Genomic DNA, 17,200 nt, shown 5'->3' on the forward strand with positions numbered 1-17,200 from the left:
ACTCTCTATTCCCCTTATCCTTATGTTCCTTCATAGCACTTGAACCAAACTGACATTTTTTTAAAAAATACATTTTGCTGTTTCTGGAATCAGTAAGGACTCTGTTTCTGAATAATAAGGATTTATTCTGCTATATCTTCAGCTCCAAGACCACAGCACATGGCACATAGTAGCTGCTTAATAAACATTTTGGGAGTCTGTTGAGAAAAATCCTTTAGGAAGCAACTTACCCTCTTTCAGTGCTGCGGCCAGTAATGAGGCTGCCTGGGGAGGCTCTCCAGGGTCTGGTTTAATGAGGAGGTGGGGCTCTAGATGGACATCCTCATATCCACTCAGTTCTCCAAGTTTCGCATAGATATGCAGCTTCTCTTCCAAATATGTGCAAATTTGTTGATCTTGGTTACTGAGTATTTCTAAGAAATAGTATTTATCATTGAAAATTATCACATGAATACAACAAATGAAAACCCAGGCTCTAAAACAAAAATGTTGCTAATTAGCAAGCAGGACGGTTGAACAGGTCAAGTACAAGTCACTGGGTGGGACAAACACAGATTCAAATCCTAACTTTCTATTTGGTGACTATAGCTTCCAGCAGATGATTAAACATCTTCCACTGTCTCTTCTGTAAATTTGTTGTACTCAATAAATGTTCGTTTCCCTTCCAATTCCCCTAATTCCAGAAAACCTTGCAAAGCCAATCATTGTTTATTCAGGCTGTTTTCTATTAAGACTAAACATGAAGCTCAGGAATGAAAATTGAGGCGGCACTGTCCATGATGAGCGCTTCCCACAAGGGAAAACAATGCAAGGGCTGGAACGCTCGGCCTTCAGCCAGTCCTGGTCAAAACCAAACATACCGGTTTACGTTTTTGGTTTGTCAACATCCAGTTTCTCTAACCACCTTCACATGCATCGACTTCCTCTCATTTCAGCGTGTCACAGAATTCTTAGAGCTTAAAGGGACCACAACCAGCAGCGGATCCAAGGCTTCTTGGTCTGCCTCAGAATCATCAGAGGGGAGCCTAAAATACTGGCGTGTACAGCCCATTGCCCTCAAATTCGGGGTGAGTTGGCTGAGGGTGAAGTCCAGGCATCAGAATTTTTAAAGACCTCCACAAGTGATTCTAACGCCCAGTGAGAGGTGAGAATCACTGAGCTCATTTAATTTCCTTACTTCACAGATTTGGAAAACAAGGGCCAGAGCTACTGTGGTCCTTGTCCAAGGTCAGTCAACCATGGCCTAACAGTGCTGGGATCTAAAATCGAAACACTAGACAACGGGGTTTCCCTGGTGGCTCAGTGGTGAAGAATCCACCTACCGATGCAGGGGACACGGGTTCGATCCCTGGTGCGGGGACAGCCCACATGCCCTGCAGCGACTAAATGCCCCGCACAACCACGGAGCCTGCGCTCCAGAGTCCAAGCTCTGCACCCAGAGGAGCCACGGCAATGCCTCTCTGCACCCAGGATCTGTACATGAAATAAAACCCGAACACCACAACTAGAGAGTGGACCCCACTCACCACAACTAGAGAAAAGCCTGGGCAGCAACAAAGACCCAGCACAGCCGAAAATAAATTAGTTAAATTTTAAAAACACTAGACAACAGCTCCCATGCCCATCTGCACCATACTGCCCACAACTACTGTCATGTTATATGCAGAATTTTAAACATATATATTTTAATCATAAGGAGGAAGAGGTAGGGAGTCATTTTATTTGAGCACTTCCAGTGCCAATGTATATTAATATATATACTTTTTTGAGAGCAATCAGGGTAGGCCTTGGGTGCACAAAATTAATTATTTAGTCCTGAACTAAATGAACTATTCAGTCTCCAAGGAGAACCCCGTGACCAGGGACGCAGAGGCGCCTGCACCGTACCTTGACATTGCTGAATCTTCGCTGCTCTGGCTTCAGCTTTCTTCCTCTCTTCATCAGACTCACTTGTCCTTCCCCCTTCTTCTTCTGGGCAACTTTAAAAGACAACAGTCAAGAGAGACAACTGAAACCATACCCAAGTATCTTTAGGTTCATTAGAAAGACATGGGAACTTGGCAGAAGAATTATTCAGAAAAGAAAAAATTCAGCATAAAGAGAATTCATCATGCCCCCTGGCCAAGAGATTTGGTTTTCTTGAGTATATAATGGAGCTTGCATTATGTAAGAGAGCTTTCAAAGTGAGCAGTTTAGGATGACTCAAACATTCCAACAAACACACACATACACAAACATATACTTATACACACACAATACCAATGCCAGGAGTAGGTACAATTAAAAGAATACTTTTTGCTTTCTACTGCATTTAGGTACTTCCATTCTCAATGAGGGTAAGAGCAGAGAGACCAGAGGGGGAGGGAGGTAGGGTAGCAGGTTGGGTGGAGTGCAGGGGATGTGGAGGAATTTTATACAACATCTTTCAAGATCTAATCAAATTACCATTAAGAATGAGCACCCTCACACCCCCATTTATAAAAACTGTCATAGCACCAGCAATGAGGGGTAAGTTGATACAGATCCATTGATCTAAAAATGTTTATTGAATGATTCTTCTGAATTATGGACACAGAAAAACAGAAGACATGGTCCCTGCCCTCAAGGAGCTTCCAGTCTAATAACCAAACATATATACATAAATAAGATAATAGCTACAAGGCAGTAGCAGATATCAAGCATCAAATAAATGCTTTGGGAGCAGGTATTAAGGAATTTCAGGTTAAGAAGAGACCAGTGGAACTGAGGAGGTCTTCATGAAGATGCTGGGTCACAGCTGTACCAAGATGGGCAGGAGTCCCACAGGCAGAGGGAGACGGGGCGTTACATGCAGGGAAGCGTGGAGGACAAAGATGCAGATGAGGGGCTATGGCAGGCGGGAGCAGAGGGCAGGGAGCAGACCCTTCCAGCTGAGGCTGAGCTTTCATGCAGGGGAGACATGGTTAGATTCTTTTCCCCAACAGAACAAGTCCATTCCCGCAACAGTGGACAGAAGGAAATGCTACCTTTCTACTGCCTGTTGGATCCGTCTCATCCAGGTATTTCTTTCCTCCTTGGAGTTGGTATGGATTTCATACATCTCAGGACCAGCAGATGAAGCGCTGATCAAAAACATCCCTCTCTCCTCATTTGCAACTTCCCTAGCAATGAGCTTCTGAAGGGAAATAACTGATGGCTTCTGATCCTACAGAAAACAGGATGAGGTGCAGATGAAACAGTATCCTACTTAAAGGAAGGGTCTCACAAAACACAACAGCTAAGGAAGGCAACAGTATCAGGCAAATACCTCACTGCAACCTTTCCGGAAGAGCTGTGGAAGTGGGTAAGATCTCCAATGAAAAGGTATGGTGAAGAGTGGATGGAAAAAGAGGATGCAGGAGAATGTCCTTAGGAATTGGTGATTTTAGAAGATATCATTTAAAAAGAACAATCAGAGCAATAAGAAAAAATATCAAAAAAGGCTGTAGTGAGGGATAGAGAGACTTTTCTAGAAGGGCATGGAAACAGTGTATCAAATATTATGAATAGATTAAGAGGGTTGGAAGACCTAAAGTGACCCTTGGATTTGGCACTTAACAGCAACACTGTTTTCACAAGGTGATACGTACAGAACCCCAAGCACAGAAGAGAAATCTATTAAAATGAAAGGTAAGCAGGGAGTGCAAGACCTCAGATTCTCCAGGACCAATGTCTCCTGCTATCACAGTACCGAGGCTCACTCCATCTGCAAATGCCTCTTGTTCTCACCAACCAGACAGGTGAGCTCTTGGTGAGCAGAAGTGGGTCTAATTCATCTTCATTTACCTAACACATTGTTTTGAATAAAGTAGGCAACTCAGTACATGTCTGTAGAACTCTATTTGGCATAATTCCATCAGACGGAAATAGGCACAAAGTCTAAAATTTGACTGATTAAATCACTTTTCCTATCGACATTTACTGTGATCCTTCAGGGCCTCCTTCTAAGCACTGGGCATTCAAAGATGAATAAAAACATGGATAATGCTAATTTTGGTAGGTAGTTAAAGTTGAACAAATGGCCAAAAGAATGCCTGCACAATGAACAGTTTGGGGGCTAAATATGAAGACTTCTTTGGTTTGTGGCTTCTACCACCGTTTACAGAGCTGGCTGCAGCACGTAGCTTTGCTTCTGCCTCAGGAACTGAGACGCCTTTATCCAGAACATGCCGCCCCAGCCCTCCCCGTTGACTCCTTAGTGCTTGGCTATTTTCCCAGCAGCACCCAGCTTCACCACATCTGAAGGTGTGTGCAAGGGTATGACCAAAGGATCACTTCACTCAGTCTTCATCCTATTCTTAAGGGCAGCAAACACCGAAAACCAACCCACCATGGGACAAACCATTGGTCTGCTCAGTCTCGGGTGCTGCCTCTGCTCATGGCAGTCAAAGCTGCTTGGTGCCAAAGCTTTTGGAATGCTGCCCCCGCTAATTAGGGAGCACCTGTGAGCATGTTTAATATCCCTTACTCGATAATGGGTTTACTATATAAGACCTTATCTACTTTCCTTCTTGCAATGCTGTTTCAGCTTCCTCAGCTTACAAGGTCAGCAGCCTCTGTACATAAAGAGGCAGAGGCAGAGTAGGTTTGAATACACACACACACACACACACACACACACACATACACAGACACATAATTTGAACTAGTAGTTTAGTGTTGCAGGAGAGGAGGTGGTGGAGTCAGATATTTTTAAAATGAAAAACAGGTCAGTGGATAGAAAGTAGCTTCCATTTAACCACCACAGACCAGGAGGCATCAGGGGCAGGACCAAGATTACTCATGTGAACCACACAGGGACTCTAGGGATGGTCAAGAATTCAAATTAAATCTCTAGGAATGGAGGTAACCTGGCTACTTTGGAGATAGATGTCAAAAACTAGTGATGCAAAGGCCTAGGCCAGGTTGAAGAGAGCTTTTTAAACATAATTTTCCAGTCTTTAAAAACCGAGCATTTCACTGTTTTAAAATAAAAACACCAGATTTCTGAGTTTTGGGGGAAAGCAGAAGATTAGCAACCCTGGGCCCAAAAATGGGACCTAATTAAACTTAAAAGCTTTTGCACAACGAAGGAAACTATAAGCAAGGTGAAAAGACAGCCTTCAGAATGGGAGAAAATAATAGCAAACGAAGCAACAGACAAAGGATTCATCTCAAAAATATACAAGCAACTCCTGCAGCTCAATTCCAGAAAAATAAATGACCCAATCAAAAAATGGGCCAAAAATCTAAACAGACATTTCTCCAAAGAAGACATACAGATGGCTAACAAACACATGAAAAGATGCTCAACATCACTCATTATCAGAGAAATGCAAATCAAAACCTCAATGAGGTACCATTACACGCCAGTCAGGATGGCTGCTATCCAAGAGTCTACAAGCAATAAATGCTGGAGAGGGTGTGGAGAAAAGGGAACCCTCTTACACTGTTGGTGGGAATGCAAACTAGTACAGCCACCATGGAGAACAGTGTGGAGATTCCTTACAAAACTGGAAATAGAACTGCCATATGACCCAGCAATCCCACTCCTGGGCATACACATCTTGGAAACCAGATCTGAAAGAGACATGTGCACCCCAATGTTCATCGAAACACTGTTTATAATAGCCAGGACATGGAAGCAACCTAGATGCCCATCAGCAGATGAATGGATAAGGAAGCTATGTTACATATACACAATGGACTATTACTCAGCCATTAAAAAGAATTCATTTGAATCAGTTCTAATGAGATGGATGAAACTGGAGCCCATTATACAGAGTGAAGTAAGCCAGAAAGATAAAGACCAATACAGTATACTAACGCATATATATGAAAAATAAAAAGATGGTAACGATAACCCTATATGCAAAACAGAAAAAGAGACACAGATGTACAGAACAGACTTTGGGACTCTGTGGGAGAAGGCGAGGGTGGGATGTTCAGAAAGAACAGCATTGAAACAAGTATACTATCAAGGGTGAAACACATCACCAGCCTAGGTTGGATGCATGAGACAAGTGCTCAGGGCTGGTGCACTGGGAAGACCCAGAGGGATGGGATGGGGAGGGAGGTGGGAGGGGGGATCGGGATGGGGAACACATGTAAATCCATGGCTGATTCATGTCAATGTGTGGCAGAAACCACTACAATATTGTAAAGTAATTAGCCTCCAACTAATAAAAATAAATGGAAAAAAATAAAATAAAAAATAAAACACAGGCAATGGCTGAGTCATCCTGCCCTCTTCAGGAAAGGGCATGAATTCACCAGTTCACTGCAGTCTCTACCACTATCAGCTCCTTAACAGCAAGAGACTGGGCCAGTTTACTCATTTATTAATATATTGCCTGCCCAATCCCTGAAGACACTGGAGTTGACAACCTCTGCCCAAGGAAAAGAGGTAAAGGAACTTCTACGTTCAGCCTCATTGTTACATCACATCCACTGCTGATTCATAAAGTGGCCGATTCTGTTCAGTGATTCATTCCGTATCAATCAATGGATGATACGCACTAACGTGGTGGAGAGCTTCCGTTATGCTGCTCACATTGGTGCTGCATCTTAGACTCTTCCCTGTAACAGGGCCTGAGGCCCCACAATGCTGATGAGGGGTTAACTGATGGCATCTTCCATCTTTACGTGAGTCACTGTGGACCCCAAGATGCTGCATAAAACATGCTATAAAATATTGGTTTTACTGCTATTCTATGCCTCACTCTGTGCTGGCAATGAGATTAAATAACAGTACAAAGATAAGTGTTATCTGATCAGCCTTATTATCTAACAGCCACTATGGGAGAATGAAGAAAGAACCCTCTTTACACTTCAGATACCAGGATGGTATCCTCATGTTTGGCAGGAGATGGAACAGCATGGATGGAGTTAGCAGCTGGTACAGCAGGCGCTGCCCAACAGGGGTAAAGAGAGTGCGGTGCCAGAAGGGATTTGTTATTCCCAGCATCCATATCTCAGGTGCTGGGAAGTCAGGGGTGGGAGGGGAGGGAGTTTCTGAGGGGAAGACCAAGATAGTCAAGCAGCAGAGTCTCCCCTGGTGGCTCAGTCAGTAAAGAATCTGCCTGCAAGACAGCAGACCTGGGTTCAATGCCTGGGTTGGGAGGATCCCCTGGAGGAGGACATGGCAACCCACTCCAGTATCTTGCCTGGAGAATCCCCGTGGACAGAGGAGCCTGGCGGGCTGCAGTCCATGGGGTTGCAAAGAGCTGGACACAACTGAGCGACTAAGCACACATTCACCAACTAGTATCAAAATACTTCAATATTTTCACAGTTGATCAAATTGCTGCATCAACTGAATACCAGTCCTGGTTATGATAAACCAACTCCTACCATGCTTGGTAAACCAACTGGATGCTTGTTACTGAACACTGTAATCACTGATAATGGGAATATACCACAGGCATGATCTTGTCAATGACCATTTAATTTCACTAGGCATTTCAGGCATTTTCCAAGAAGATGTGGGATTAAAGTAATTGAAATATTCATCACATAGCCAAATACTTACAACAGCTGCAAAGATGTATTTCTGGTCTTTTTCTTGTAAAAAGAGCAGCACATCAGTTAGAAGTAGAGCTAGGATATCTTCAAAGGAAAAAAATTACTAGTATTAATGAAGCAAACCACAATTCAAATGCCCTTATTAAAATTCCCATTTCATGTTTAATTTAAACAAACTAAAAATTAAAAAGCTAAGATTTAGTCTAATTATAAAACTTTTATCAAAATGCCTATATTATGATAGCTAAAGACTTACTTTAGAGATAACATAGTAAGTAAGTGGTATTTAAGTGCATGCTTGTGTGTGTCACTGTCCGTACAGCTAAATCTCCAGCAAAATTTAATGTTGTAGCTTTCAAAAATGGAAGAAAAATATTCAGTGAAAAACAAGATCCTGTTAAGTCCAGTGGCCAGTGTTGACAAAGCCTCAGGCAAGGTGCTAGCTACAGAATCATTCCTTAAGGATCAGAATAAACTGTTTTAGACGCTAATCAGATAACAGATGACTGCTCGATAGCAAACACCACCAATGTCAACACGTATATTTATGCATTATGTCATTCACCACCGAAGATGTTTAGAGTTTATTTCTCTCCTCAGTGGTCTGAGCCCTGGGCTGACTTGGCACACAATAGACTCTGGGTGTGTAGGCATATTTTCCAGAATAATATTTACATGCCACCAGTTAGGACTCTCAGTGCCTTTGATTCAGACATTGCAAACTTGAAAATCCATGCAACACTTGGGAAGCCTTTTGCTTGGGGGCAGCAAACTCTCCCCAAAGGTGTGTAGGGTGGGCCACCTCCATCTACTGAAGTTTCCAACGTGATCCTACAGGAATCTTTCTACTGACCCACAGTTTGTGTGTGTGCCTGCATTGCTGAACCATTTTTCTTTGGAAAATCTGTCCTCTATTAAAGGAATAGCACGCGGTAGACAGAGAAACTGGTCTGTTGGAGCCACGGTACCTTTGAAACGACCTGTAGCAGTTTTCCAGTAGACAAGGCCATCGTATAACAGGGTCCTCTCTTTACTCATCAGCGCCTGTTTCCTAAACACATGGCCATTTTTGAGCTTAGTGTACGTTTTGTTTTCAATCTTATTTAGGATCTCAAGCCATTTCTGTTTTTTCTCGTATTCGCTGACTTTTAAATCCACAGCTGCAATCATGTCTTTAATTAAGCAAAGAGCTTTGCATAAGTCTTTCTGTTCTTCAGTGCTCTCTGCATGGGAAAAAGAAAGAACAGACAGCGAGCAATAAGCCAGAGTGCTCAGGGAGACACTTTTCCTTTAATGTTAAAAAAAAAAGTGAAATACATCATCTAAGTAGCAGAAATCCCATAGCAAAAATGTTGGACTAACTTCAAATATTAGGGAGTTTGGGACTAACATGTACACACTGGTATATTTAAAATGGACAACCAACAAGAACCTACTGTATAGTACATGCAACTCTGCTGAATATTTGTAACAATCTAAATAGGAACATGTATAACTGAATCACTTTATTGTACACCTGAAACTATCACAACATTGTTAATCAACTATATGTCAATATAAAAAAAAGAGGGAAAAAACTTCAAATATTCTACCATCACTCTGCATCCCTCCTGCCCAAAATGATGGTTAAAATGTGTCCTTAAGAAGATTTATTTATCAGATACGTCAGCAGGAACTCTGTGACAACATGATGTCTTTGTTCTAGAGACTGGTCTGACCTTCTTCCCTAGAGCAGCGACTGTCATATCCCAAGTTCAGCCTTCCTTCCACCTGCCCAGACATGAGTAATCAAGCAATCCCCATACCAAGCTTCTCAGAACTTCACTAAGCTACAAGCCCAACCTGGAATCCTTTCCCAAAAGGAGGCTGCCGTGTGACTTGAATGGACCCCGGACTCATTTGCCTTCCTGGATCCCTTGCTCCATAAAAAGTAACATTCAAAATTATAGTTTACAACTGCATTAGCATAAAGATAAATATACTAATAATATGTATTAAAACATCTTTTCAGCCTCAAAAATTGGGACCAAGGCACTGTGCTGAGTGGCTAAGTCAGCTATGCCAACAGAGTAGATAATCATCAGCCCAACTACGATTCTTTGAAATCCAGGCCAAATCTCTTATCTCTAGACTATCTGAAGAAAAACTTCTAGAGGAGTTTCTGCAACAGCTTCCTGGAGCTTCCGATGAAGTCAATTTAACTATTTTCTAAATTTGATGTTTAAAAAACTAACTGATGTTTATTGAGGTGAATGGAACTGAAAGAGAAAGTTTCAGGAAGTCAGAAACTGCTAGGAGAGAAGAAAAGAAAGTTGACAGAGAAAATAAAAGATTCTCTAGAGCCTAGAACAGCAGAAGTAAATACACGGAAAGAGCAGTGAAATGGAATAAGGACTTGTCCTCTGAAGGATCTAAACGTTCCAGGCTCTAAATGCCTTAAGCAGGTACGTGAAAGCTTAGTCAGACAACCAAGGAACAGCTTGTGACACTGTGGTTAACAAGGAAGATTTTCTCGTTGCCCACGATAGAACCTACTGCCTTTACTTCGAGACTTTACTGCCCTGTCACTCACCTAAGCAGCAGTCCCCACCACCAAAAATAAAGATTCTTCTTTATAAAGAGTGTATTTCAAATATAGGAAAGCTGAGTAGAGAAAATCAAAGTTGAATTGCAAAGTGACTTAAAATAAGGCAAGAAAAGGTTTCTGATCTTCAGGGATAAATTACTGTCTTTTAACAGCCTATAACTCAAAAGTGCAGGAATGTGCACACCACCCAGAAGTCTTGTCAGGAATGCTTGCCTTGGGTTCTATCTCAGTCCTACTGAAGCAGACTCTGCTTGTAAACAAGATCTCCAGGTGAAGGGTATTCTAATCACGTTCCAAAAGCACTGCCCTAGTACAGTCACAGGACCTCGTGTGCCCAGAAGCCAGAGAAAGAACTGGGGGAGAGGTCTGCCTTAATCAAGGAGGCAGTGTTCACTCAGCCACTATGACAGCTCTACCTGAGGAGCCAGAACTCAATTCTCACTTCCGACATACCAAGCTGTAATCACTGTCTCACATTCTACCTGGAATTTGACATGGACGATTCTTGGAGCAGCAGTAGCTGACCTCACACAATCTGACAGTTCTTAGACAACATTAAAATTAAGAAAGAAAATATAACCATGATACAAACTGAAAGTCTTAATTTCTTTTTCATTCTTTCACCAAGAACAAATTATGAAGCGTGTCTCTTTACATTGTGCTTATATTTTCTTGTATATTAATTATAGAAAGCAATAAAAATGGGACATAAGGAATGGGTGCTACCATTCCTGACTAAACTCACATTCTAATGTGACTAAAAAAACGGAAAGACTAAATCATGCATTTCTACTCACCAAGACCCCTACCAATGAAAGGATGTTAGAAGTTGACTTTTTAGAGTGGGCAAGAACATTTTCATGGTCTTCAAGTCAATTGATCATAATAAAGATAATAAAAACAGCTCCCACTTATCAAGCACCTTATTTATATTAGGTTGTATACTGAGCACTTTCTGAGACCATCTTATTTAACCCTCTCACCAAATCTATAAGATAAGGACTAGTATTCTCATTTGGTGGAGAGCACTGAGGCTCATTTCATTAAGTTGCCCAACTAATGAGTGGCCGAGCCAAGTATCTGCAATGGCCACACAAATTTACACAAAGTTAAACCAAAGCCCTTGTTAACGTAAGACACTACCATCCTAATAATTCACTCATGATCAATAAGCCTGATCCTTGAGGAACAGGCACTTTTACCTATCCATTCACTGCACTGTTCTATTATTGATAACCTATTTGTACCAACCACAGGACTACCTATTGAACTAATAACCCCTCACAGAGCTTACAGAACAGTCATGTGGATTAACAGTGTCTCAGAGGATTCCCAGATGTCAGTCTTTGATGAGTTGACAGGGTCAAAAATAGCTGCTTCATAAATCATCCTCAATCTAACAAATCACTGCTGGGAGGGTAATGGGAAGATGAAGAAGAGGTATTAAGGTTTGGATGTGGGGGAAATAGAGATGGGAAAGACAGGGTCAGAGTATGAGGAAGCCTACTTGCTTTGGGCTGCTTGGAGGCATTCAGACTATTGGGCAAGTCACATTATGAAAGAGAACTTTTCACAATGGATCCAAATCCTAAGGCTTTACAGTTTTTCTATAATGAACAATTTTTATGAATCAGATGCCACAAACATTTATAAATGTTTACAACACCTCAGCGATGTTTAAACCTAATGAAAGAGACAAATGTTGATCCCAGAAGTCATCACTCACCCTTTGTGTACTGCAATATCCTTTCCACCAAAACAGGGTATTTTGTGATGCGCTGAGTGACCAGCAGAATGCATTCTGGAATTCCTCGGCGTCGAGCCAAAAGATTACTATTTCGGAGCTTAAAATATATATGCATATATATTTTAATATATACAAACATTATCTGTATTTTCTCTTTAGGTAGGAATTTAACAATACAAAGAATCTGCAATGGTATCATTCTATTCAGACATAACATGATCATTAATTAAAACATTATCTTCATTAAATTGTATACTTTGAAATTAATATCAACAACCCAAATCTCCAAAATTAATAAGTTTCAAGTTACTCTGATATAGCTAATTCCAAAATGAGCAAGTTTTAATACATAAAAGTGCTAAGATTCGTGAATAGCAAAAATTTTGAAAAACACTCAGAAATCAGTTATATTTTGGAGTTTGCAATTAACTATTTGTTTTCCCAACAGGTTTTCCTCTACATTTGTTGTTCTTTATCATAGTACTTAAAGTTTCCTCTAATCAGGGCAACTTTTTTCTAAAAACCTCAGTCTTCATTTCAAGTTCTTAATATACATGTATTTTTTTTAAAAGGAGAATCTGGTAGCATTCCTAAAATGGTAGATAAAAAAATTAGAGTCTGTGAAACTCTAAGGGACAAATTCCTTCAATAAGTTGGACACCAAAAAATGGGATAGGGCACATTCAATTTTAAAGGTGATTTAAAAGACATAAGCCCTGCATACAATATCTAAACCTTGGTCAGATCCTAATTTAAGCAATCCAATTTTATGAGATAAGCAGGGAATTTTGAATACTGGCCAATTCTTTGAAGGTATTAAAGAATTATTGTTTATGTAAGTATAATAATGCCACTGTAATTTTTTTAAATATATATTGTTCAGATATACAAGTTATATGTGAAATGAGGTGCATCACAGATTTGCTTGCAATTAATCCAGAGGCACTGGAGTGGATTCTTTATTTTTACTGTGACTCTTCTGACTTATTACTTGTCACAGCATGAAATAGCTTCATAAGATACTACAAAGGTGCTCAAAAGTATGGAAAACATGTCTTCACAAATATAAATACAAAAGTAAATGATTTGGGAAAAATATTTTACTAAAACAGAAAAAGCAGTCTTCTATCTTTGCCACAAACATATCACTTTCTTCTTCCTTGAAAAACAGTACCTAGATGTGAAACTTGCTTAGATCATGTAAAAAACAAGCATGAACTTTATGTTGGCTTACCATTTTGTAAGTTTTAAAATACTTGCCTTAATAAAATTCTGAAACTTTTTATTCTGCTGGAGTTCTTTAAAGAGGCTAACAGCCTCTTTGTGATGGCTACAGAATTCCCCATATATTTTCTTCATTTTATTTGCATTTTCTTCTGAAAACTGAGAAGAATAACATTTCAATGATGGTTTGAAATTTTAGTCAGTTCTACGTGGCTCAGAGGGTAAAGCGTCTGTCTGCAATGTAGGAGACCCGGGTTTGATCCCTGGGTCAGGAAGATCCCCTGAAGAAGGAAATGGCAACTCACTCCACACTCCAGTATTCTTGCCTGGAGAATCCCATGGACAGAGGAATCTGGTAGGCTACAGTCCATGGTGTCACAAAGAGTCGGCCATAACTAAGCGACTTCACTTTCACCTTTTAAACACTAAAAAGAACATGCGATTTTCATATATTTCAATGCATTCTTTGCAAATAAAGAATAAATTCCTGGAATTTCTGACCACAATCAGTTCTCTTCCATACATACCTTTTAAAGAAAGAGGAAGTAATCAATAGGTAAGAGGATTATATGTGATTATATGTGGTTATATGATATTGAACTAAATTATCAATAGCCAAATGAAAAACATTTGCTATCTTCTATGTTCTGTGTGTTTACACAACTTTATAATTTCAATTTGCAGTTTTAATACTTTTATAGATTGAAGGAAGGGTATAGGGCATATTCAGCGATCCTCAGGAAAACTGACGTTTACATTGGCCAACTGATCATGTCCACGAACTCAGAGCTCAGTTAGGAACTTGATTTTTGTCATCACAAATGGGTCAAGAGGCAGGCTATTATTAACCAAGATGACAGAGAAAGAGAAGTAACCAGAAGGCCAATTTATTAACTGATAGTCACAAGTAGAAACAGGGACTGGGTATTTCAAAAACCTTAACCTGTCGAAAAATCTCTGCTGAAAAATCTACAAAGGAACCGACTTAGAATCGTAAGCTGGTATGGAGAGAATCCGCTGAATAATGTGAATGCCAGTCTTTCAGACTCTGATCACCCCACATATACACATCCATGTTGAAGGTCACTGCAACAGAAACCAAAATATACCTACACCCCCTCAGGAAGTTCATCACTATTTCTGGACTTTTCAGCGTTGCTCATAGTTTTATCTGTTTGAGGCAAATACATCTCAGGAGATGATTCTTAAACCCCCAACAAGAATACATTGCTACAAATCTAACAAAACATACAGAGACCTTGTGTGCTAAGAACTACACAATGCTGATGAAAGAAATCAAATATTTAAAGAAATACACCACGTTCATAGATTGGAAGAGTCAACACACTAAAAATGTCACTTCTCCTCAAATGAGTGTACAGGTTTAATGCAATTCTTAATAAACCTAGCAAGTTTTTAGAGATCTAGATGATTGTTCTAGAATTTATACCAAAGGTAAAGGAACCAGAATAGCTAAAAATAATGTTGAAAAATAATAAAGTAAAAGAACTGTCTACTCAATTTCAAGGTTTATTATATAACTTATTATTAGATATATTATTACATAACAAGATTTATTATATATAGTCTTAACTATCACTATGGGATGATACACAAACATCAATGGAACAAAATAGGAACCCAAAATGCCCAACAGATTTTGACAGAGAGCAAAGCAATTTATTGGAAGATGGATAGCCCCTTCAACAGACAATATTAGAGCAGCTGAACATTCACAGGTGAAAACAAAAAAGAATCGTGACCGAAGTCTCGTATTTTATAGAAAAATTAACTCCAAATGGATCACAGACTTAAATGTAAAGCATAAAACTTAAAAACGTAAAACTACAAAAAAAACAGGAGAAAAATCTTTGGAATCTCATGCTAGATAAAGAGTTCTTAGACTTGAAACCAAGAGCCTGAACCTTAAAGTGAAAACTTGACATATTGGAGTTTACCCAAATTACAGAAGTTACAGATTTAGAGAAAATATTCACAAACTACCTATCTGCCTGGAGGTTAGTATCTGGAATAGATAAAGAAATAACTGTTCAACAGTAAGAAAACAATCCAAACAGAAAATGGGCAAAAGACAAGGACAGACATCTCACCAGAGAGGACATACACATATATGCAAGTAAGCATATGAAACCTGGCCAACATCATAAGCCACTGGGGAAATGTAATTTAAACCACAACAAGACACTACTACACACCTCTTAGAATAGTTAAATGAAAAATAGTGACAATTCTTAATGCTGGTGAGGGCGTGGAGAAACTGCATTACCAGGACATTGTTGATAGGAACGTAAAATGTTACATCCTCTCTGAAAACCAGTTGGCAGTTTCTTATAAAATTAAACATGCAACTACCAACCATACAACCCAGAAACTGTACTCCCAGGCACTGACCCCAGAGAAATGATAACTTAAAATATGCACACAAATCTGCATGTGACTGTTCATGTGCCCATGTGTGCATGGATTCCCAGAAGGTTCAGTGATAAAGAATCTGTTGCCAATGCAGGAGACGTGGGTTCAGTCCCTGGATCAAGAAGGTCCTCTGGAGGAGGAAATGGCAACCCACTCCAGTATTCTTGCCTGGCAATCCCATGGACGGAGGAGCCTGGTGGGCTGCAGTCCACGGGGCCACAAGGAGTCGGACACGACTGAGCAGCTGAGCACACGAGCAATAACCAGGTGCTCCTGAGTGAGTGATTCAACAAACTGCGGCACGTCCACACCGCAGCATACAGGTCACACACGGCCATCTGAGTGATGGGGAGAGCTGTGCTGAGTGAAAAACAGTCCATCCAAAGGGACGTACCCTGTATATAACCTATATAACATGTATATAACTTATATGTCATGACTGAAATGACAGAGAACAGATTAGTGATGGCCAGCAGTTGGAGACAGGAGAGAAGGAGGTGTGGCTATAAAACGGCCAGATGAGGAATCTTCATGATGACAGCAACATTCTGTAATTTTTTTGTATCTCTATCAGCACCTCGGCTGATACATAATGAGATTAGTATTGGCGGAAAATAATTTTAAAATGCCAAATCCCAGACCCAGTGCTATCAAACAACACACTAGGTAGGTGGTGGGTACATAGGATACCTCATTCTTTACAAGCTCTAAGAGACGTCTATGTACCTGAAATTGGAAAACCACTGCTATATACCCACCATGCTCCACATGTTCAGAATTCCTCACCAACACAAGTTCCCACTGACTAAATTACCATCACATTCCAGTCGGCCTCCTGAGACCTGGCGTCCAAGACTGGAATGTGGGATTTCCCCAGGCCTGCTCACACACCCCTCAGCAGCTTGCACGCCCTCTGTGCCCGCAGAGCGCCACTCCCACAGCCACGGTCTGAGGACTTTGCTACTATATTGTTCAGGAGACAATTTTATTTACACGGTATTGGAAGGAAGCCCGCCACACCGACTAAGCGTGTCCACGAACAGGAACACAAAAGCAGACTTAATCCTTTCTCTGAATACCAAGGATTTTCCCCCGGTTGGAAAAGTGTGTGCTTTATACAAAAGACCGCCAGGCTTTACCCTGTGCTAACAGCCAGCTTCCCAAACCTTGTCCTCAATTTCCACCCAAATTAAATAAAAAACTGGTAGAAATGTGAAACTTCTGTCAACTATGAAAGTGATGAAAGAACAAAAAAATATTTTAAGTCATGATTGTATCAAGGGCAGAAAGATAGATGGAAATACTTTCAAATGATAAAATAATCTTGCACTTCATTTTTGAAAACACTCAGATTCGAGTTCACAAAGACACAATTAGACATTTTAATTCAAACTGTCTTGCAAAGTACTTTACTGTCTCTTAACCTTGCACTGTAAATGTTTGGGGTGAATTATGAAGATAGTACAGGTCGAGGACTTTAAAGATTAGATGCAAAACATTCAGCACTTTGATTAGAAACTTAACACTAGTGTGGATTTTTACACAGTGAGACATGAGGGAAAAGATCTGGGGCAATTATCAGGATTTTTTTTTTCTTTTTGTGTATTACAAATATTTGTATTTAGTATATTTAAATATTTAGTCTATAGACCAACAACTAAATTCCTTTGGTGTCTGTGACAGGGTGA

The 17,200-nt window shown here is 40.2% G+C and overlaps 1 protein-coding gene across 7 annotated transcripts in view; it reads right to left on the reverse strand.

Annotated features, from left to right (window-relative positions):
• ARHGEF28 (Rho guanine nucleotide exchange factor 28) overlaps nucleotides 1–17,200 on the reverse strand; it is a 326,609-nt gene that overhangs the window by 51,569 nt on the left and 257,840 nt on the right. For all 7 annotated transcript variants that reach the window (XM_043887235.1, XM_043887234.1, XM_043887230.1 and 4 more), the window contains 7 exons: nucleotides 13,116–13,238; nucleotides 11,835–11,952; nucleotides 8,490–8,744; nucleotides 7,529–7,605; nucleotides 3,006–3,184; nucleotides 1,888–1,979; nucleotides 231–413 (listed from right to left, as the gene is read on the reverse strand). In XM_043887235.1, the coding sequence (XP_043743170.1) occupies nucleotides 231–413; nucleotides 1,888–1,979; nucleotides 3,006–3,184; nucleotides 7,529–7,605; nucleotides 8,490–8,744; nucleotides 11,835–11,952; nucleotides 13,116–13,238 (1,027 nt within the window). The remainder of the gene's footprint in view (nucleotides 1–230; nucleotides 414–1,887; nucleotides 1,980–3,005; nucleotides 3,185–7,528; nucleotides 7,606–8,489; nucleotides 8,745–11,834; nucleotides 11,953–13,115; nucleotides 13,239–17,200) is intronic.

Source organism: Cervus elaphus, chromosome 25 (genome assembly GCF_910594005.1).
Source record: "Cervus elaphus chromosome 25, mCerEla1.1, whole genome shotgun sequence".
In the NCBI taxonomy this organism is placed as follows: Eukaryota; Metazoa; Chordata; class Mammalia; order Artiodactyla; family Cervidae; genus Cervus; species Cervus elaphus.